Source organism: Urocampus carinirostris, chromosome 18 (genome assembly GCF_059441175.1).
Source record: "Urocampus carinirostris isolate Australia breed hairy pipefish chromosome 18, RoL_Ucar_1.0, whole genome shotgun sequence".
NCBI lineage: Eukaryota > Metazoa > Chordata > Actinopteri > Syngnathiformes > Syngnathidae > Urocampus > Urocampus carinirostris.
In genome coordinates, this window is record NC_142366.1 from 18,323,865 (window position 1) to 18,347,392 (window position 23,528).

At 42.3% G+C, this 23,528-nt stretch overlaps 1 protein-coding gene across 3 annotated transcripts in view; it reads left to right on the top strand.

The window, feature by feature from the left end:
* sema5a (sema domain, seven thrombospondin repeats (type 1 and type 1-like), transmembrane domain (TM) and short cytoplasmic domain, (semaphorin) 5A) overlaps positions 1–23,528 on the top strand; it is a 319,777-nt gene that overhangs the window by 139,762 nt on the left and 156,487 nt on the right. For 2 of the 3 annotated variants that reach the window (XR_015847651.1, XM_088322448.1), the window contains exon 5: positions 14,475–14,537. Coding sequence is in view for 1 of the 3 variants with exons in the window: in XM_088322448.1 (XP_088178574.1) it covers positions 14,475–14,537 (63 nt within the window). In the remaining 2 variants the exon portion in view is untranslated. Of the gene's footprint in view, positions 1–14,474; positions 14,538–23,141; positions 23,350–23,528 lie in introns of those variants that run through there. The other variant, XM_088322449.1, reaches the window with a different exon arrangement.

Here is a 23,528-nt window from a genome sequence, read left to right on the forward strand (position 1 = left end):
TCTCAAGTTTATTTCTTTCCTTTTGTGGAGTGTATTCTGCTTTCAAAATAGGAATACATTGGAATTTCATTGCCTCGCCGAATATGAATTCACATGCAATATAAATTTGAGGGACAGAATGTTTTCCTTTCGGCAACATTGTTTGTTACACGTTCTCAACACTTGCTGCATACCCTGAAGTAGTAATGTTCGGTAAGGTTCCTGTCTGGTGAGGCACAGTCAGATTGTTTACAAGTAATTGAACCTTCAATAAATCTTTGGCGGAGCAAAAAATAAAGCAAGGAAAAAAGTTGTATTCTCATCTCATTAGCTACACCGCTTATTCTCAGTAGGGTCGCGGGGGTGCTGGAGCCCATCCCAGCAATCATCGGGCAGTGGGCAGGGGACACCCTGAACTGATTGCCAGCCAATCGCAGGGCACACAGGGACAGACAACTCACTCGCTCATTCACACCTAGGGACAATTTGGACCGGCCAATTCCCCTGAAATGCATGTTTTTGGAATGTGGGAGGAAACCAGAGTGCCCGGAGGAAACCCACGCAAGCACGGGGAGAACATACAAACTCCGCACAGGAAGTCTGGAGCTGGATTTGAACCCACGCAGGAGGTTCCCAAGACATGAACTGTGCCGCACATGTGCTAACCACTGCGCTGCCGTGCTGCCTCGTCATTTATTAAAAGACCGATCTTGTTTCGCCTATTTCGGCTCATGTCCAGATTCCCTTTGGCGACTGGTAGCAAAAAACAATGTCATTGTAGATTGCTAATACTTTCACGATATTCTGCATAGTCTGACTTGCTGTGAGTAAATAGGTTCCGTGTTGTGTTTGTAAGCTTTATTGTTGCTTCACAAGGGGAATTGCAACCATTATGTCTGTCTGTGTGTGTGTCTGTGTGTCTGTGTGTCTGTGTGTCTGTCTGTCTGTCTGTCTGTCTGTACCGGACCCAATCAAATTGCTCTACATTCTTTGCTAGAGCCTCTGGGAAAAATGTTTGATCCGGGTTAAAGCTTGTTCTGTGGCTTTTCAGAATGAAGTGTCTCGACATGGAACATAAATTGTTTAATGAGCTTCCATATAAAGGATAATTTAGCAATTTACAGCCACTGTTGTTAAAATTGTGAATACTGGACTGAACCCTTACTCTATCATTGTATTGCCCTTACATGTGCGACAATTGGTTTATCTCAGGACCATATGTACTCTTGAAAACAGCCATATATGGCTGGCGGAGCCATAGGATCTTGACCCCTGATCTAGAGTAAACTTGCCCTTCTTCATACTATTTCAGGCCACACGGAGGAAGCAAATAAGTACTTTTCACTTCTCTTTATTGGAAGCCAGTTGCTTTGAAACCAAAATAGCTGAGGCAGGACATTTTTCTCAAATTTAGGCGCTCAGTGCAAAAATTGACAATAGTGCTGGAGCAATTGCCCCCCCACAAAAAATTCTCACTTATGAGATAATGTAAGGCCACATATGTGCCAACATCTGGAATTGGCTTCGAAAACAAATAAGCATTGAGTCTGATTCTCGAGTGTTAGACTTCACACCGTGGTCTTAACGCCTACACACAGGCGGCACTGATGCTATTCCAGAAAAAGAGAAAAAAAATTCCAAGGGGGCTAGCATGAAACAATCTATTTGAAATGTGCCGACGGCTTTGGATATTTGAAGTAAGCAAATGTTCCTGAAACACTGCGGGAGTTTGTCCGAGTTGAAAATTACGCACAGCTTCGTAGCAAATCGGCAACCTTGCAATAATTATACCTGACAGGCTCAACCCTTTTTGCGAATTCTGAGAAAATAACGTATAGGGGGAACGAAGGCGTACAATTGTACCCTTGGTCTAATAATACGCATCACACCTTCTTTAATGACAGCTCTGACAACCGTAACTGAGGGGGACACGAAGAGTATAATAGGCGGCTGCAAAAAAATCAATTAATGAATCAAAGCTTATCCCTATAAAAAATAAATTTGCCCTTTTATTGTCATATAATTTGAAGTACGTGGTCCCCAAATTAGTGAGTGCTTTATTGTTTTGGGTTTGAAAGAACAGGAATTATCCGACCCATCTATTGAAACCTGAGGGAATCGAGTAAAGGTTACTAGCTAAGATCCGGCATATGGACCAGATGCCCGGTGGAAAAAATGTTGTTTTTCGCAGGGCTAACATTAAGTTACGGATGTCACGCAGAGCCTCCCACACTTTAGCGAGAGAAACTCATGTCAAAGCTATTTTATATCGAAAGGGATTTAAAGTAAATGGCCATTTACAATACAGAGAGAAAACAGAACAGAGCAATTTGAGCTTATTAGTAACCAGAGGTGGTCAGAAGTGCAGTACATTGAGAATATTTAAAAAAATATTCCTTTGGCAGATACATACCTGTCAAGCTCCAGGGCTCCATTCCCTTACAAACTGTTGTATTTTCCCTTACAAAATACAAAATAATCTTACACCATTTTTTTTTTCAAACATTTTTATTTATGTAGTTTAACATGTTGTATTTTACATGTGTTTCGTGTATATTGTAACATTTATTTTAGAATTTTACATTATCCTATTCAAATTATTAATTCATTTTCTGCATTTAATCATTGTTGGTAATATACTGATTAAATGGATCACCACAAACCTGTCTTTTTTCATTTTCTCCTTTTATACTTCCTTTTTTTCTTAACTTCTTTATACAACATAATAATTCGTAATATAATGCATCGAAGCAAGTGAGCCGTTTGAGAGCCGGCTCTCTTTAATGAGTTGAGCCGAAAAAGCCGGTTCTCTAGAAAGAGACAGACTCCCTTTCATTACACACCTACCACATGAAATCCGATGTTTTTTAAGACCAAGCTAGCTTCTTTTGCAACGGAAAAAAACGATACAGAGAAAGAGGATACCGCGGCAAACTCGTTTGACTTGATTGATTTGCCGTTTCTTGATAGTCGGTGTATACCGGATGGTACCAATAATTGACAAATTTGCGTTTTTCCGTACAGATTTTTTGGGACGTCGTTCACGTCTTAAAATGCATAATAAACGTACTGTGTACGGCAAAAACATACAGGTTGACAGGTATTCAAATAACTTTCTCAATATAAAGGGTTTTGTTTCCGAATTTAATAAGGAAATATTTGTAAAGTTTAGTAGAATACAGTGTTCATGGCCACATCTTGGCTTCAATTAGGTGGGCTCTCATATCCCTGCGGTCGAAGTCACCGAGGTGGTTAAAAAGCAGGGCCCTAGGGTTGGATAAATCCACCCGGAGTTCATTAAGACTTTTGATGTTGTCTGCAACATCGCGTGGACATTGAGGACAGTACTGCACTAGCAGACTGGGGTGGGGCTTTTCAAGAAGGGGGACCGGAGAGTGTGTTCCAACTACAGGGGAATTACATTTGTCAGCCTCCCTTGCAAGGTCTATTCAAGGGTACTGGAGAAGAGGGTCCGTCAGAGAGTCAAATCTCGGATAAAAAAGGAGCAGTTTGGTTTTCGTCTGGGCAGTGGAATAGTGGACCAGCTCTACACACTCTGCAGGGTCCTCAAGGGTGCATAGGAGTTTGCACATCCAGTCTTCATGTGTTTTGTGGGCTTGGAGGAGGCATTTGAACCTGTCCTTTGAGGAGCACTGTGGGGGGCGTTCCGGAAGTATGGGTTACACACAGTGTTATCAGGGCTGTGCAGTTCCTGTATGCCCAGTGCCAGAGTTCTGTTCCCGGCAGTAAGTCGAATTTGTTTCCGGTGGGAGTTGGATTCCGCCAAGGCTGCCTTTTGTCAACATTTATGGACGGAATCTCTTGGCGCAGCCTTGGCGAGTATGGGGTCCGGTTAAGAAGCCTCAGCATTGCATCTCTGCTTTTTGCAGATAATGTTGTGCTGTTGGCTTTCTCAAGCTGTAATCTTCAGCTCTCACTGAAGCAGTTCACAGCCGAGTGTGAAGCATCCGGGATGATGATCAGCACCTTCAAGTCCGAGACCATGGTTCTCAGCCGGAAAAGGGTGGCATATTCAGTCTGAGTCAGTGATGAGATTCTTCCCCAATGGAGAAGTTCAAGTATTTCGGGGTCTTGTTCACGAGTGAGGCTAGGATGGAATGGGAGATCGACAGACAGATCTGTGCAGCATCTGCTGTCATGCAGACTCTGTAACGATCTATCGGGGTGAAGGAGCTGAGCCAAAAGGCAAAGCTCTCAATTTGCCCGTCATTTAATGTTCCAACCCTCACCTATGGTCATTAACTGTGGCTGGGCTCTCCCTTTAAAATAGGGTGAGAAGCTCGGTCATCCGGGAGGAACTTAGTGTAGATCCACTACTCATCCGCATTAGAATAGAATAGAATAGAATAGAATATACCTTTGTTGTCATTGTTACCACATGGGTTGAATATATTGTGACAACGAAATTGGACGTGGCACTCCAGGTCCATATTTTACAGTGAGGATAAAGAAAACAAAGACATAAAGAAACAAAGAAGATGTTTGTACTGTCCTTGTTGCATAGGCTTTGTTTTCCTCAGGTTGGGGGTGTATGAGGAGGTGAGGGACAGACAGAGATGGCCGGATCCAACTAGATGTTTAATCTTACTATACACACGGTCCAGTGTTTTTTCCCTAATTGATCAGTACACGTATTGAATGAATTTGGGAAGTACAGTCCTTAAGCATGCCTGATTAAAGTCGCCGGCAACGATAAAGGGTGTGCAAGCTGCTGTTTATTGATAGCAGCGGGCAGGAGATTTAGCGCTATGCTAACGTTAGCATCCGGTGGAACGTAAACAGCAACCGCAATGACCACAGTTAGCTCTCTCGGTAGATAGAAGGGTCTACACGATACTGCAAGAAACTCTATATCGAGTGAGCAGTGTGTGTCAATGATTCGGCTGTTATTGTAGCGCATAGTCCTCCACCCCTGTTTTTACCGGAGTCTCCGTCTCGTTAGTGCCGGTGAAGCGTGTGTCCTGCTAGTTGGACTGCGGCGTCGGGGAAGCCAATACTCCAATTTCGGACGAAGCTGTTGGAGGCAGTCCGCAGCTCAAATTCACTCATTTTGTGGACAATGAATCTGGCGTATTAAGAGGAGCCAATGGAGGTGGCATCTGAAAAGAATGCCTCTTGGACGCTTCCCTTGGTAGGTGTTCCGTTCTGAGGCCCCGGGGAGGACCCCGGACACACTGGAGAGTCTATGTATCTAGGCTAGCCTGGGAACACCTCGAGATCCTCTCCGATGAGCTGGATGAAGTGGCTTGGGATAGGGCTTCCCTGCTGAGGCTGCTTAACCCTAAGACCCAAGAAGAAAATGGATAGATGGATGGATAGTTTTTTTTTTTTGTACACAGTCGTATACTCTAAGTCAGTAATTGTGTAATCTCAAGGTTAGTTTAACCCTTTGGGGGCTTTACGAAGGTGCAACGCTCCTTTGGATTTTCACTTTTCATGACTGGTTCTGGTTCCCATTACCCGCGAGACCCGAGCCATCTCTGTACATATCAAACTAGGCGAGAAGGGGAAGACAATTTTTTTCATTTTATTTTTCATTTGACCATTCTCTGTTTATGTCAGTGCCCAAGCAAAATCAGCAATTCCGATTGCCAGATTCCAAAACTTAGCATAGCAAATGCTGTTAGTCAACCAATTTTATGCGTAAATGGATCAGCCCGTAGCGTAAATATGTGAGATCTTCACGAAAGTATTCGTGATATTAGTTATTCACTAAATCTGCTGGATGCTTTCCAGCCTTCGCTCTTCGTCCTGTGTTTTTAAATGATAAGACATGCAATCAGACAGCTGCCAGCAGTGAGTGGTCCGTGAGCTTTTTTCACTCGTAATAAAACTGTTTCAATATTCAGCTACTCACTCCTTGACTTACTATTTTGCTCACTTCTCATTCTGACACATTCTAAACATGCATGTGCCCTCTTTGCTTTCTATTCATCTGTGCAGACCATCTTAACTGGTGTCTGTACATCACCCACGGCTTATTAGCAATCATAACTCGGTATGAGCACTGATAAGGTGGTCTTGGGCAATGATTAATCATGCCTGAAAATTCAAGAGGTTTTGATTAGAACGGTCTGCCTTGAGGTTAATGTAGACGAAATTGGTAGTACTGTATTCTACTTTTGGAAGGACTTATTATTACGGCAGCAACCAACAGTTATGTATTTATTTGATTAAGCTGTCCTTATTTCCCTTTAGCAAATAAGTAATCAAAAGTTTCAATTTGATTTTTTCATAAAAAGGACAATTTGTCTGATTAAAAAGTGTAAACAACCACCCAAAAGTCAAACAGACTTGTGCACAGATAGATAGAGAGATGGATGGATGGATGGATGGATGGATGGATGGATGGATCGATAGATAGATAGAGCGGGTTTTGATTGGCCCCCTGTCACTATTTGAACCCTGTCCTGTCTATCCCCTTGTCAGTCCATCTGCGAAAATCAGTGTATACTAGGCAAGCCTTTTTTGACCCTGACTCTCACCTGTCCCGTTTTTGCTCCCGTCTGTCTCCGGCTACGACCCATTTTGATCCTGACGACGTCTGCTCTCCCGTCCCGACTTACGACCCCTTTTTTGATCCCGACCACGTCTGCTTTCCCGTTCCGACTTACGACCTGTTTATGACCACGACCACGACCACGTTTTACTCTCCTGTCCCAGCTATCGACCTGTTTTTCCATCCGTGACACCACCATCGCTCGCTACGGAAGATCCACTTCCATGTTCGGATCACAATCCGAGTACGAGAGCGAGTTGCCTCTTTCACCTAGCGAACACCGGATTGTTTGCGCAGCCCTTCCTCTTTCCTTTAATAAAACTTGTGAGAAACGTAACGCAATTGGGTCCTGTTTCTGTTCTGGTCCTGACAGATAGATAGATAGATAGATAGATAGATAGATAGATAGATAGATAGATAGATAGATAGATAGATAGATAGATAGATAGATAGATAGATAGATAGATGGAAACACTAAAAACACATTTACAAATCACATTTAAAGAGTATTCGGGAATAAAATAAAGTAATAAGATAAATAAGATAGGTATAACAAATTAAAATATGAGTTAATAACCATAAAGGAACTCAGAAGTTGCAAAAGGAGGTGCAGTGAGGGACCACAAGCGATGCACTATGAATATGTTTAATTGCTGTTAAAAGCGTCGAGAAAGATTGTTCAAACCTCACATTGTTTATTTGGTGTTAAAAGTGTCAATAAAAATTGCTCAAACCAAAAAAACAATACAATATTTTAGGGTACGCCTTAGTTTGTGGATAATACGGTACTCAATTCGTCATCTCGATTTGTATGAGGCTTGTAAGCTCCAGAAAGGAGCAACCAATTTTCGTGAATATTAACACAGTTGTACTTTAGGCCTCTGGGAGTGTTTTTAGCTAGGTGTCAAGGCATGCGGCTCTTTGGCACTCTCTACGGGCTCCCTGGCGCATTTTGAACGTATGTCGAGGGGCCACAAAAGCCACAGAAAAGATTGACCATCCAGTTAATTTAAAATGCCGGATCAATGTTTTATCTGGATTTAAGAAAAAGTTCCACATAGCCAAACATCATCAACACATGATCGCGACCCGGGTTCGATTCTTATTGCATAAACTGTTTATTGATTTTAGCCAGCGACATTTTTTGGCTGATCAATCATCGCGCTAATATACATATAGTAGCTCTTCCTGAAGTTTTAATTCCAGTGCGCCTTTGGTATAATATGATGAAACACAATATTTTGGGGTACGCCTTATAATGCAGTGTACCTTATATTGCGGAAAATACGATATTCAGTTTGTCATCTTTTTTGTTCCTTTATCTAAATGTATGTAAAAATCTTGATTCGCGTGCACGCGTGTGTTCGTGTGAGGGTTCGTATGAGTCGTATAGGCTCCGCAATGGCGTCACCGATGTTCGTGAATATTTACACAGTACACAGGCTTCTAGGAGTGTGTTTAGCTAGGTTTGGTGTCACTGCACTCCTAATAATTCGAAAAAAAATGATAAACAGCTATGTTTGTGCACAGGCGCCTTTGGTGCTGCATGCGGCGATGCGGCTCTTTGGCACTCTCTAGTGGCTCCCTGGCGCTTTTTCAACAAACCATGGCCCCAAATCTAAATCTAGTGGAAGCTAGAGCTCTTGTTGCTGATAGGAATGAGTGGAGAGGTGTTTTAAAAGGATAGTGGGATGTTTGGAGGCATTCTAAGTGATGGGAAGGGCACCTGTATGATACGGCAGGGGTAAACTAGTGAAAGCTGTCGGGCCCTGCTGTTGAACAGAAAAGTGTGTTGTGTCACCCTGGCCTGAGTGACATGGCCGCTTTCTTGTGTCTCATTTTCATCTTGAGGGACAAAAGCATGACCAACTTGTTGGGGAGCATTTGGGTTGGCCATGGTCCAAAAATGTTTGTGTGTGTTTTTTGCTATTTTTTTTCATTTTTTTTTCTTTTTATTTTATTTTTATCTTATTTTCTTCGTTATTGTATGTGTTTGTCTTGTTGTCGTTCACCCTACTTGAAGGATATGACCAAGGTAGATAGATAGAATTGAATTGGCAGGGTTGGGTAGGGTTACTTTAACTGGATTACTTTCAATTACTTTTGGATTACTCCAATACCAAATATGCTAATAAAAGACAAAAGAAACTAAATATGAATAAAATGACTAAATTTTGTGCAGGCTTGGGGAGTTGACGGAATACATGGAACGGCAAAAATGATGTTGGCAAGCTGTTTGGATTTATTTTCATTTTGTTTCTGTCACATTTTATGTTAGTTTTGCCGTAGATCAAAGAGATCAAAGCCAGGAGAGAAAGCTTACCACGTGTTGTGAGTCATCATTTTATTCATATTTAGTTTATTTTGTCTTTTATTAGTATATTTGGTATTGGAGTAATCCAAAAGTAATTGAAAGTAATCCAGTTAAAGTAACCCTACCCAACCCTGTTGGCCGGCAAGGCCAAGCCCGGCAATCCCAGGCCATTATCCTTGTATCTTTAAAAAAATGGAAATTATTCCAGACACATTCCTGAAGAGAACGCGAACAATAGGAAATTGTAACCCGTCCAAATGGCGTCTAAATGGCTTGTCTATCAGATAGGAACAAGCTGACTGGCAGATCTACCTGAAAGGATTTCTATCTTATCTGCATAATGACACTAAGCACTATCAGAACATTTGACTTTTGATGATCAATCACAATACAACGATAGAAGTGAAGGCTTTCAAAGCCTCAAAATCTAATTCCGCTAGGACTCGGCTGCCGCGTGTGGTTCACGTCTACGTAGAAAATCCAGTCCGCGACCAGAATTAGAATGTACCGGGTCACAGTGAGAAGAGAAAAACCAGACCGCATTAATATGCAATGACGTCTGCAGATGGACTGGATTTTCACCCCTCTCCTCCATTAAGGGTTGGAGAAACTTGGGGTCACGGACCGTATTGGGTTCAAAAATATTCATTTATGAATAAATATACATGCATCTACATCTACAATATATATTTTTATATATTTAGAATAGAATAGAATAGAATAGAATAGAATAGAATAGAATAGAATAGAATAGAATATGCCTTTATTGTCATTGTTACAACATGGGGTGAGATGAGGGGGGAGAGGGACAAACAGAGCTGGTGGATACAACCGGAATGTTTGATGTTAATAAGATATTAGTTGCATTAATTGTGTTTTTAAAAGCTCAGAAACAAACAAACATTATGTTAGTACCCTGTTTTAATAACCCAATTTCGTATTTAGTTTTGTAGTATTTCTTTGGTATTTTTGTGTTACATATGTAGTCTTTTAGTAGGATTGCTGTAGTATATTGTTGTAGTATTTCAGTAGCACTATGTTTTTAGTATTTCCAAAGTTTTTTAGTATTAGGATTATAATTAAAAGTTCTGTGGTAGTTTTTTTTTATTCTGTAGAAGTGTTTTGTATTATTTTCATAGTGGTATTTTTTGTTGCAATTCTGTAATATTTTTATAGTATTGCTGTAATAGTAGTATGTATTCAGTAGTATTTTCCTAGTATTTCTGTGGCAATTTTGTTGTAGTTTTTCCAATTCCAATTATTTGTAGTATCTCTGGAGTATTTTTGTAGTATTGCTGTAGGTTGTTCATTTCTGTTGTAGTATTTCTGTAGTATTTTTATAGAATTTCTTGTAAGGGCATTACCTCATATGCAGCCCCTTACCAAGGTTACTTAATTTCCACATGCTGAGGTTTTGAGTTTTTCCTTGCCCTCATGTAGGTTTTAGATCAGGGGATGGTGTAGTCTGTAGTCTGTCATTCAGCCCTTTGAGACTTCTTGTGATTAAGAGCTATACAAATAAACATGACTTGACTTGACTAGTATTTCTGTAACATCATTTTTGTAGTGTTTCTGGAGTATTTATGTAGTATTTCTACAGTGATATTTTGTGGTATTTTGTAGCAATATCTTTGTAATGCATTTTTTAGAATTTCCGTAGTAGTATTTCTTTAGCAGTCAGTTTTTGGAGTATTTTTGTACTATTGCTGGGGTTGTATTTTTTTATTTCAATAGTAGTATGTTTGTAGTATTTCCATAGTAATATTTTTGGGACATTTTTAGCAGTATTTTTGTAGTGTGCTGTAGTTGTATTTTTAATTAATTAATTAATTTCTGTAATATTTTTTTCCGAAGTTTTCTTTAGTGTTTCTGTAGTAGTATTTCTGTAGCAGTAATGTTGTAGTATTGCTGCAAGTGTGTTTTTAAAGATGTTTGTAGTAGTATTTATTTAGTAGTTTTTTGTAGTATTATCACAGTAGTATTTTTAGTATCCCTGTCGTAGCATTTCTTCAGTTTTTTGTAGGATATCCATATTAGTATTTTTGTAGTATTTTTCTGGAGTTTTTTTAGTATTGCTTTAGTTGTATTTTTGATAATACCAGTAGTAATATATACGTCGTAGTAGTTTTGTAATCTTACTGTTGTAGTATTTCTGTATTATTACTGCAGTAGTATTTTTATAGTATTATTTCTGTAGAAGCATTTTTGTAGTATAGTATTACAGTGGTAATATTTTCGGGCCTTGTTTTTAAGCACTAAATTTAATATTTAGGTGTTTAGTAATTTTGCAGTATTTCTTTAGTAGTACTCTTGTGGCATTGGGACAACGGGGACAAAGAAGGCACAAAAACACATTTTTATTAGTAGTATTTTATTTACTATATTTTCTTGTCATGATATTTTTATCCATTTTCTTTCATCAGGCTGGATTAAAAAGGCTAAGCAGGCTTTAGTTTGCACACTCCCGCTGTACTCTCTATAAAAAATTATAAAACACTCTTCTTAGTGAGTGGAAGGAAAGATATTTTTTTTTAAACACCTAAAGTTTCCAACAGACTAATTCCATCTATCTCAGGCAGGCAATCTCAGCTGACACCTATTTCCAGAACAAAGACCTTTTATCAATGACAGCTCCCAAAGAGGTCACTGTCAATGCAGAAGCCAAATTTGAAGCAGGCTGCTGTTTTTATCACCTTAAATTTGATCTTCATACGCCCTCTGCGCCGTTGCTGCCGTGTTCAACCTCCCATGTAAATCACGTTGACGTTCTGCTTCTTGTGTTATGCTTAAATCCAATGCCCTCCCCTACACATGAATCAGATTGGCATTCTGCTGTGCGCACTCTGGCTTCTCCTGCACTTTGCACGGCATTCACTTTAATTGGATTTTTTTTTTGCTTCGGAGTTAACGTGGCTTGGAAACTTGTGGACTACCTCCATGTTTGTGTTATGCGTTCTGGTTGTGAGAGAGAAATAACGAACTTATTCAATGCCTTCTAGCGCAAAGGCGTGCACACTGCGGCCCGTGGGCCACATGCGGCCCATCAGGCTTCTTCGTCCGGGCCGCTAAACAAAAATGGTTAAAATATAATGACAGTATCAAATAAATGACTACTTATAACTTTGTCCTCATTGTCCTGTGCGTCTAAACAAAAATACTTCTACACCTATACTTCAAAAACAATACGTTACTACAAAACTGTATCAAATTTAGTGCTCAATAACAGGGACTCATATATTAGTATGCTTTCATTTTGAAAAGAAAAAAAAACTGTAGAAATACTACAAGTATACTGCTACAGCAATACACAGAAATATCACAGCAAAATAACAACAAAAATATTATATTATATACCGCAGCCATATCCCCCTAGTGGGAGGTGGCTAGAGTCATTTCTGACTCTTTTTGGGAGATTGATTTAGAGGAGGGGATTCCCAGCCCCCTCGCTCAACCCAACTGAGGTGTTGGGAGTCATTAGGTGACCAAACCCCCCAATTCCAACCCCTAATGCTGAACGCCAAGCAGGGAGGCAACGGGTACCAATGTTTAAGTCTTAGGTATGACTCGGCCGAGGCTTGAACCACAACCTCCCAGTCTCGGGGCGGGCGCTATACCCCCAAGGCCACCGAGCTGGTTCAACAACCACAAAAATACATTAAAAAAACAATAACTACAGTAATACTACAAAAAATCCAAGGAAATACGAAAAGAATACTTTAACAATACTAATTCAATACTACTATATAAATACTTCCAAAACGCTTCTCCTGAAATACTACAAAAATACAATTTCAGTAATACCATAGTAAAAAAAAATACAGAACTACATAAATATTCCAGAAGAAATACCACAAAAATAGTCAAAGTCAAGACCTCAATCCTGAAGAGCATTTGTGGACGGATATGGAAATTGTTTTGTGAGGAAGAATAGGCAATTTCAAGATGTGCAAATACTTATAGAGACATTCTGTAAAGACTTGTGGCTGTGATCACAGCAAAAGGAGGTTGTACGAAGTATTACCTCAGAAGGGTGGATTTCTTTTTGGTCCTGGAACAGTGGACCAGCTCTACACACTGAGGGTGCCTGAGAGCTTGCCTATCGGGTCTACATGTGTTTTGTGGACTTGGAGAAGGCATTCAACAGTGTTCCTCGAGGAGCCCAGTGGGAGGTTGCTCCAGGAGTATGAGGTCCTATACAGTCTTATCAGGGCTGTGTGGTCCCTCTATGCCCGGTGCCAGAGTTCTGTCCGCATAGCAGGCAGTATTTCGGATTTCTTTCTAGTGGGAGTTGGACTCTGCCAAAGCTCGTCTTTGTCACCGATTTTGTGCATAACTTATGGACGGAATGTCTAGGTGCAATCGTGGTGGCGAAGGAGTCCGGTTTGGAAGCCTTTGCATTGCATCTCTAGTTTTTGCAGATGATGTGGTGCTGTTGGCTTCCTCATTCCCTGATTTTCAGCTCTTACTGGAGCTGTCATCAGCTGATGGTGAAGCGCCCGAGATGAAGATCCTCACCTCCAAATCCGAGACCATAATTCTCAGCCGGAATAGGGTGGTATGCTCCGTCTGGGTTGGGAATGAGATCCGGCCCCAAGAGTTCAAGTATCTCGGTGTCTTGTTCACGAGTGTGGTTTGGATGCAACAGGAGATCAACAGACAAATCGGTGCAGCGTCTGCCGTCATGCTGACCCTGTAGCGGTCCGTCGTGGTGAAGAAAGAGCTGAGACAAAGCTCTTTATTTACCGGTCAATCTATGTTTTTAACATTACCTATGATCATGAATTGTGGGTTATGACCGAAAACAATGTACCAAATACAAGCGGATGAAATGAGTTCCTCCGCAGGGTGGCAAGGCTCTCCCTTAGATATACGGTGAGAAGCTTGAGGGACTCAGTGTAGAGCCGCTGCTCCTCTGCATTGAGAGTGGCCAGTTGAGGTGGTTCGGTCATCTGATAAAGATGCCTCCTGGCAACTTCCCACTGTGAAGCCCTTTGAGACTCTTTGTGATTAAGGACTATACAAATAAAAATGACTTGACTTGACTTGAAGTGTTACTGGCATGTCCCACCTCCAGGAGGCCCTGGGGACGTTCCAGGACACACTGGACAGACTATGTTTCCAGGCTATCCACCCGATTCTCAATGAGTGGTAGAAAATGGATGATTGGATGGTTCACACAATAGAAAATGTATAAAAATCTGGGTTGTTGTTTTTTTTTTCGAATGTGTCTCACATGTTCTTTACTCTTGAAAATGATTTTGTGTTTCTTAGTTTGAAGCCTGAATTATGGTAATGTGACCAAGGGTTTTTGGAGGGCCAATACTTTCGCAAGGCACTGTATATATTATAGCATTAGCAAAATAGCAGTACTTTGTTTTTTTCTATGCTTTCATGCAAATGATATTTCAGATGTAATTTCTATTTGTGGCAAATCTGACTGTGCCTCACCAAACACGAATAACACCAAAAACCTAGCAACCTTGAAACTTTTCTGTGGATTTCTTTTTTAACTAAATGACTAAAAGTTTGATGTATTTTGCAAAAAAACCTTGAATGGAAATCCAGTTTGAGCAGATCATCTAGAAGCGTGTAGGTCTCACTTGGAGTGTGTTTAACGGCTATAATGGGTAACTGTTCTCCTATTTTTCTTTCTCTCTGCAGGAAGCTGAGTGGCATTGTGATGAGTTCACCAAGGGAGCCTGCTTCAGCCGAGGAAAGTCTGAGGTATTGTATGTTTTACATGGATCTAGCAAGTGAGACGGTTTCGAAGTGCCGTAAACGATCGATTTTTGGAAAAAGATAGTCCCAGTTGAAAGAAAGCTTATATTATTGCATTCTTTTGTGCTGTTGTTTATGGTTGCTGACCTTTAAGCCAACCTAGATGTGATCTATTGGATATCTCCAGAGCAGGTAAAACATTGTATTTAGGTGTTATTGGGTCACAGTTTTTAGACAGGAAAAATAAAAGAAAGTGCAATTAAAGATCTCATCTCATCTCATTATCTGCACCGCTTATCCTCAGTAGGGTCGCGGGGGTGCTGGAGCCCATCCCAGCAATCATCGGGCAGTGGGCAGGGGACACCCTGAACTGGTTGCCAGCCAATCGCAGGGCACACAGGGACAGACAACTCACTCACTCATTCATTCACACGTAGGGACAATTTGGACCGGCCAATCCACCTGAAATGCATGTCTTTGGAATATGGGAGGAAACCGGAGTGCCCGGAGGAAACCCACGCCAGCACGGGGAGAACATACAAACTCCGCACAGTAAGTCCGGTAGCTGGATTTGAACCCACACAGGAGGTTCCCAAGACCTTAGAACTGTGCCGCACATGCGCTAACCACTGCGCCGCCGTGCTGCCCCGCAATTAAAGATGATGTCTGCAATTTAAAATGTTGATACTCTCTTCTGCCATCTCTTGGCTTAAAGCCATGATCGCAGCTCGTTCATCAAGTATGTACATTTCTTAGACACACTCCAATTTTCTGTTCTTTTAGGGGTTTGGGTTGGCGTTTTGACTGTATTCGAATTAGGACTTTTTTTACTTTTACCATTCCATGCTACACTATCAAAGAGCATTTCAATTATTTTCAGTCATGCCTTCCCAAGGAAGAAGGAAATATCTCGCAACATGTAGCAAATCGGAGCTCCTTCTCAAATCAAGTCAAGTCATGTTTATTTGTATAGCCCTTAAACACAAAGAGTCTCAAAGGGCTTCACAGGTCAAAGACTATGACACCATCCCCTCATCTAAAACGTACATGAAGGCAAATAATACACATATTATCAACATAAAATATGGGTTATTCATATGCTATAGAGTAGAAGTGTGTTTTAAGCCTAGATTTAAATATTTCCACTGAGGTTGCAGATCGAATCTCAGGGGGAAGAGCTATCCACAGCACTAAGGCCCGAATGGAGAATGCTCTCGAACCTGCAGATCTCTTCTTGGCTCTTGGGATTACTAGTAGACCAGCAAGTCTATGCATGATTTTGTATAATACAGAACCTTAAAATCACATCTTAAGCTAACAGGGAGCCATTGTAGGTTAGCTAAAATCGGGGTAATGTGATCAAACTTTCTTGTCTTGTCGCTGCAGCATTTTGTACCAGTCGAAGGCTCTTGATTTTGGACTTCGGGAGACCGGAGAGTAGTGCATTACAGTCATCAAGACAGGCACTAACAAACGCGTGAATTATAATCTCCGCATCTGACTGAGACAGCATAGGACGAATTTTAGCAATGTTGCGAAGATGGAAGAACGCTGTTCTAGTAATATTCTTCACGTGTGTGTGAAGGGACAGATCGGGGTCAAATATGACATCTAAATTTTTGACTGAGTCACTCTGGGTCATGTTACATTTGACAATGTTCAAAGCGTTTTTTTTCTCAATTATATGATGTCCACAACGTTCACTGGTTTACTGAAGTAAGAATTTGGGATGATTGTTGTCAATAATAGGCACAGATGTAAGTTTGGTATCATTGCGGACTTAATTACAAAAACGTATAAGTTTCACGTAAAATAGGGGAAAGCCAACGCCATTACATTTGTCCTATGCATCAGCACTTCAGAGATAACATAGTTTAACCTTTCTGGCATGCTTTATTTGAGAGATCCCTTTTTAAGTGATCACATAATGTTGGTGGGAAAAAATTATTTCTTCGTTATTGGTAATGGCATGTCACACCCGTTCACGTGATTGGGGTATGTTTTTGTCACGGTTGCCATGGCGCCCAATTGGCCCCGCCCGTGTGGCACCAGCTGCGGCTCATTAACAGATTGACTTTCCGTCTTTTTAAGCTCAGTGCGCTCTCTCTTACTTTGTCAGTCCGTCAACAAACCTCTGCCCCACAAGACGTGGGTTCTGACTCGGTCCTGTTTTCCTGTTGGTATTTCCAGTCCGGTATTGTTCCCGTTTATTGTTTAATATTGATTTCCATTTTCATTCTCGTCTATTTCTGTCCTGTCTATTATTCTCTCCAGTTTTCGTTCCCATCTAGTTTGTCCAGTTTATTTTCGATATCCTGTTTCATTATCTATCCTGTCCGTCCCGTCCTGTCCGGTATCGACCCCATATATCCAATACCAACTCGGGCAATTGGAATCGATCTTATCGGTCTCTGGCTTCCTGTCTTTCCATGCCAGATTGCTGCCTAACATACATGACTCCCCATTTCCCGTAAAATAAAAGGCTTGTGTGTGAACGTCACGCGTTTGGGTCCTGATCCTTTTCTGGTTCTTGACAGTTTTTAAATGACGGATGAATTTATTTGGCTCCATGCTCTCCGCTGCCAACATTTTAGACGCTGCAAGGCACCAATCTTGTCCTTGTCTGTAGTCATGCTTCATCATACTTCCTCATCTTTCTTTCTTATCTGGTTTATCTCCGCCTGTCTACTCATCCCTGTAAATACTCTTCACGTAGTTTAACTTTAGGGTCTGCTACGCTTCATGTCAACGTTTCACACTCTGCTGATTGCTAATGCTTAATGTAAAACCTTTTTACCGCGAGTGCACACTCTGCCAATGAGAGTGTTACTGCCATCTATGGAATAGGGGCTGCAATTGCACTTTATTCTTGGATAGATCATAAGATCACTCTCCAACCTCCCCTCCCTTTCCTTTCCTAATTTCCAATGTGTTTCACAATCAGGGTTGGCTAGGGTTACTTTAACTGGATTACTTTCAATTACTTTTGGATTACTCCAATACCAAATATGTCACGGTCGCCTTGGTGACCAGTCTGCCCCGCCCCCTGGGCAACAGCTGAAAGCAGTTCCACTAATGGTGGGTCTGTACTTAAGGCTGCATGGTGGGCTCTGCGGTTGCTGGTTCATTACTACTTATTATTCACAATCCCGTTCTGTTATGCCTTGTCCTGTTTTAGTCTGTTATGCCTTGTCCTGTTGAGTTCGTGCCGGAGGAACTCTGTATTGTTCTGTTTTGCCCCGGAGTATTGGGCGACTTTTATTTTATTAAATAAAACCTATGGATCGTCAACGCATTTGAGTTCTCCCTTCATGCCTCCTGCCTACGTTCTGGTCCGGTCACCTTCCACGCCACCACGCCCGCCTCGTGACAGAATGAACCCGCCAACAATTGAACTCAGCGAACGATCCCAGCGCGACTTTGGGAGAGCTGGAGTGCGCAGTTTGGCAGGCGCCTACTGAGTTGGCCTTCCCTGCCCGTTCGAACCACGGCCCCGCCCGTCGTGGCCCTTGCTGTGCCTCGAATGGGGTCCCAGGAAGAATTGACGCCTGCCTGCCCGACTCCCGTGCCGATTGCCTGCTATTCCCTCTCCCCTGCGTGCAAGTCCGACTCCGACTCCGCTGCCCGTCGGGCCAACTCCGACTCCGCTGCCCGTCGGGCCGACTCCGACTCCCAAGCCTGCCTGTTCGACTCCCAGCCTGCCTGTTCGACTCCCAAGCCTGCCTGTTCGACTCCCATGCCTGCCTGTTCGACTCCCATGCCTGCCTGTTCGACTCCCAAGCCTGCCTGTTCGACTCCCAAGCCTGCCTGTTCGACTCCCATGCCTGCCTGTTCGACTCCCATGCCTGCCTGTTCGACTCCCATGCCTGCCTGTTCGACTCCCATGCCTGCCTGTTCGACTCCCATGCCTGCCTGTTCGACTCCCATGCCTGCCTGTTCGACTCCCATGCCTGCCTGTTCGACTCCCATGCCTGCCTGTTCGACTCCCATGCCTGCCTGTTCGACTCCCATGCCTGCCTGTTCGACTCCCAAGCCTGCCTGTTCGACTCCCAAGCCTGCCTGTTCGACTCCCATGCCTGCCTGTTCGACTCCCATGCCTGCCTTGAGTCTCCCTGTACTGATTTTGTTCAGTCTTTCCTGTCCTGTCTTGTCTGTTCTGAATCTGATCCCCCCCTGAGTCTGACTCTTCTGAATCTGATCGCCCCTGAGTCTGACTCTTCTGAATCTGATCCCCCCTGAGTCTGACTCTTCTGAATCTGATCCCCCCTGAGTCTGACTCTTCTGAATCTGATCCCCCCTGAGTCCGACTCTTCTGAACCTGAACCCCCTGAGTCCGACTCTTCTGCACCTGAACCCCCTGAGTCCGACTCTTCTGCACCTGAATCCCCTGAGTGCGACTCTTCTGCATCGGCCTGACCTGAGCGCGACTCTTCTGTAGAGGCCTGTCCTGTTTACCTGTTCTGATTTTGCCTGTCCTGTTTACCTGCCCTGATTTTGCCTGTCCTGTTCTCGTCGGTTCTGCCTGTCTGTTATCCCCTGTCCAGCTTGCCCGCCGGACCCCCCCCTGCCGAGCGCCGATTCCGATCCGCCCGACGCAGATGGCGCCTGACTCTCCCCGTTCCTGCGTGTTCGGAGGAGGGAGCGGGGTTGCCCCAATCGTGAGCGTCGAACCATTCCGGGGCGTGAGGTTGTAATTTTTTCTTTTTTGGGACCTCGGGAGCTGTCCCTTAAGAGGGGGGCTCTGTCACGGTCGCCTTGGTGACCAGTCTGCCCCGCCCCCTGGGCAACAGCTGAAAGCAGTTCCACTAATGGTGGGTCTGTACTTAAGGCTGCATGGTGGGCTCTGCGGTTGCTGGTTCATTACTACTTATTATTCACAATCCCGTTCTGTTATGCCTTGTCCTGTTTTAGTCTGTTATGCCTTGTCCTGTTGAGTTCGTGCCGGAGGAACTCTGTATTGTTCTGTTTTGCCCCGGAGTATTGGGCGACTTTTATTTTATTAAATAAAACCTATGGATCGTCAACGCATTTGAGTTCTCCCTTCATGCCTCCTGCCTACGTTCTGGTCCGGTCACCTTCCACGCCACCACGCCCGCCTCGTGACAAAATATGCTAACAAAAGACAAAATAAACTAAATATGAATAAAATGATGACTCACAACATGAGGTAAGCTTTCTCTCTGGCTTTGATCTCTTTGATCTCCGGCAAAACTAACATAAAATGTGACAGAAACCAAATGAAAATAAATCCAAACAGCTTGCCAACATCATTTTTGCCGTTCCATGTATTCCGTTACTCCCCAAGCCTGCACAAAATTGAGTCATTTAATTCATATTTAGTTTCTTTTGTCTTTTATTAGCATATTTGGTATTGGAGTAATCCAAAAGTTATTGAAAGTGATCAATTTAAAGTAACCCTACCCAACCCTGTTCACAATACACATACTTAAGATGGGAAATATCCTACTTTTTAGGGACACCGCAAACGACACACCCCACCTTTAAATTGAAACGAAAGGAAAAGTATCTGAACTTTGGTCTTGGATCTAGATATGATATGAACAGGGTTGGGTAGGGTTACATTAACTTGATTACTTTCAATTACTTTTGGATTACTCCAATACCAAATATGCTAATAAAAGACAAGAGAAACTAAATATGAATAAAATTACTAAATTTTGTGCAGGCTTGGGGAGTAACAGAACAAATGGAACGGCAAAAATGATGTTGGCAAGCTGTTTGGATTTATTTTCATTTGGTTTCTGTCGCATTTTATGTTAGTTTTGCCGAAGATCAGAGATCAAAGGAAGGAAAGAAAGCTTACCACGTGTTGCGAGTCATAATTGTATTCATATTTAGTTTCTTTTGTCTTTTATTAGCATATTTGGTATTGGAGTAATCCAAAAGTATTTGAAAGTAATCAAGTTAAAGTAACCCTACCCAACCCTGGATATGAAAGGACAGTAATAAAAAAATACAACTTCATATCTTACTCTGTAAATAGAAGGAAATGTCAGGCCGGATCAACAAACAAATATCAACTACAAAAATGTAGCTCTGTTTTTAAGTATTATGCTTTTGGCATTCAGCCTACATTTGTACACTACCCTACAAATGATAATCACAGATTACAAGGGATCTTTTGAAAATTATACACTGATTATACCTAGTTTTTAGTTTCTTTTTTTGTTATTTTTCCATTACAACTGAGATCAATATCCGTCCTTGCTGGGTGCCGGTACATCTGCATTAGTACTTACTAGTCCTATATATGAGGCAGCACGGCAGATGAGTCGTTAGCGCGCCCATGGTTTAGATCATGGTATCACACCTTCCTGTGTGGAGTTTGCATGTTCTCCCCATGCTTGCGTAGGTTTCCCCGGGCACTCCAGTTTCCTCCCACATTCCAAAAACATGCATTTTAGATTTATTGGCCGGTACAAATTGTCCCTAGGTATGAATGAGCGAGTAAGTTGTCCGTCTCTGTGCCCTGCAACTGGCTGGCAACCAGTTCTGGGTGTTCCCTGCTCACTGCCCGAAGATGGCTCGGATTGGCTCCAGCACCCCCACGACCCTACTGAGGATAAGCAGTGCAGGTAATGGATGGATGGATAGCGCTATATAGGGCTTCAGTCAAGTTTCAAATATTTTGGCCAGAGATTTGGTTTTCAGTCATGAACATTTTTATTTATTTTATTTTTACCAAAAAATAAAATTACACAAACCTTACTCTTGGTTAATGCATTGCTCTGTTTTTGCACATGATTTTTATTTGGCCTGTTCAGGATACACATCAAAATAGTATGAAGGGTTGTTTTTCAGGCCTCATTTTACACTCAAATCACATACCAGATATATACTGTTTAAATATATAAAAATATTTTAATGTTGCTGGTTTTAAGTAACGACATTGATGGTCAAAACCTTATGTGCTTATAGAGGTAGTTGTAAGTTGACCCGATAAATCAGGCCTCCTTTTTGGTTGTTGCAGAAATTTCATACAACTGTGTTTCAATTGCACCTTTCCAGAAGCAAAGCCACCTGATTTTGACATCCATTGTGACCTAAAGACTTTATAACTCATTGACTACCAATAATGTCTATGTCCGTTAATGGCAGAGAATAGGTCGATGCCAGTTAACGTCTATAGCCGCCAGTGGCAGTCACTGAGATGGATGGTCATTTGCTTTCTTTGGCTTTCTCCACCGATATGCATAAATTATTTTTGGTTACAGGAAAAATAGTCGAAAAGGGATTCCAGAGTGTTGATTAAAAGATATCGGAACGAGTCTTTTATTCGGCATCTTCTCCTCCTTCAGGTGCATCCTTAATGGAGATTGGCGGTAATGGTGGGAAAGGATTCAGCGGCCCCTCCTGCTCTTTTTGTATTTGCTTTGAGGGTTTTGTCCATCGAGGTAACTCGTCGTACGTGTTGTGCACCCGGTATTCATACTGATTGGGAGTGTTTTCGTTGGCTTTGTTCTTCCTCCTCACGAAATTGCAGTATTTTTCCGGGATCCCGCAGGCTTTGAGTTCTTTGAGTCTCTCTTCCTTGCATTCCTCCAGTAACCGACTCTTCTCCTGGATAACGTCCTTCATGAAGCTGAGTTCGTAGAGTCTCTCTTTTCGCTTAGTGAGGGCTTCCTGCTCCCGTTGCCTCACTTGCTCCTTGATGCTCTCCAGATGCGCAAAAGCATCCCTCATCCGCTTCTTTTCCTTCTCCTCGTCCTTTCGGATACCGTCCTGCGTACATTTGAGCACCTGGTCAAACTCGGCTTTCTCCTTAGCCAGCTCCATGGACTCGCAGCGTTTCTTCCACACCAGCTGCTTGTCTCGCTCAGTTTGGGTTTTGCTATCCAAAATCCACCTGTCGAGCTTTTTGATCTGATTCTCCTCAGCCATGGCGGTTTTTTCCCTCGCCATCTGGTAGCGTTCGTAAGCCAAGCGCTTGGACTGCAGCTCGTTTTCTGTTTCGTTCCTGGCGGCGAACATGTCTCGCTCCATGATCAGGCGCTTTTTTTCCTCCCCGGCTCTCATGTCTTCCCTCTTTTTGGTCGCTACATTCCTCAAGGTCGTCAGTTCCTCATCGAGGAGGGTCGGGCCTCTGGCTTTTGCAATGATCCGGTCATGCTCGGCGCGGGTAAGACTGATGGTTCGTATTTGGAGCTCATCGCGAGGGACTCTGATGTTGTATATGAAACCTTGGTTGCAGATCACGATTTTCTTCTTGGGATGCATTCGTATTAAGGGGACTTTCGGTTGGGATTCGACCCCAAACAGACGTTCGTCGATCTGAAGGGTCGGGTCCTTCTGGCCGTACCGACCCTGCCTGGCTAAAAATGATGCTGCAATACTCATGATTTCTATTTACGGGCGAGCCGAGAGGGAAAAATATTAAATTTTGTTTTAAAACTACAAACTGCATTCTGTCCCATCTATTCTAATGCTTGCTAAACACAAAGACCAACATGCAAAAATCCACAACTTTAAAATAGAGGTAATTGGTGACATCACCATTTGAGGCTACTCTTAACATCACTATGACTTCACACTTAGCTTTGTAACTGAGATACTGAAACATGACATCACTTCAACAAGATCTGTTGGTCATGTAGGTGATTCGTAGAACATATTATCGTGGACGCTCTTTTTTTGTTATTTGTTCATCTCAAAATAGCAATAATGGATCAAGAATTCCGTGTACATACATCGGAGCAGTTCATTTTTATGAAAATGGGCCTCGCCATAACACCATATTATAGTTTTGGCTAATGGACACTCGGAATGGAGCCAAACATCCCAAAACAGACTACCTACGGTAAGAAAAATACTTATATTACTAATGATTTTGTCAAAGATTTAATGGTATTTTTTTGGGGGGGGTCCAGGGAATATTCTGCTTAAACACTCCAGCATTGTTCTGTATGGTTGTTTTACTATAATATAGTGTTTAGCTTTGAATGACCAGATTCACCCTTTAATACTTGGACACTGCAG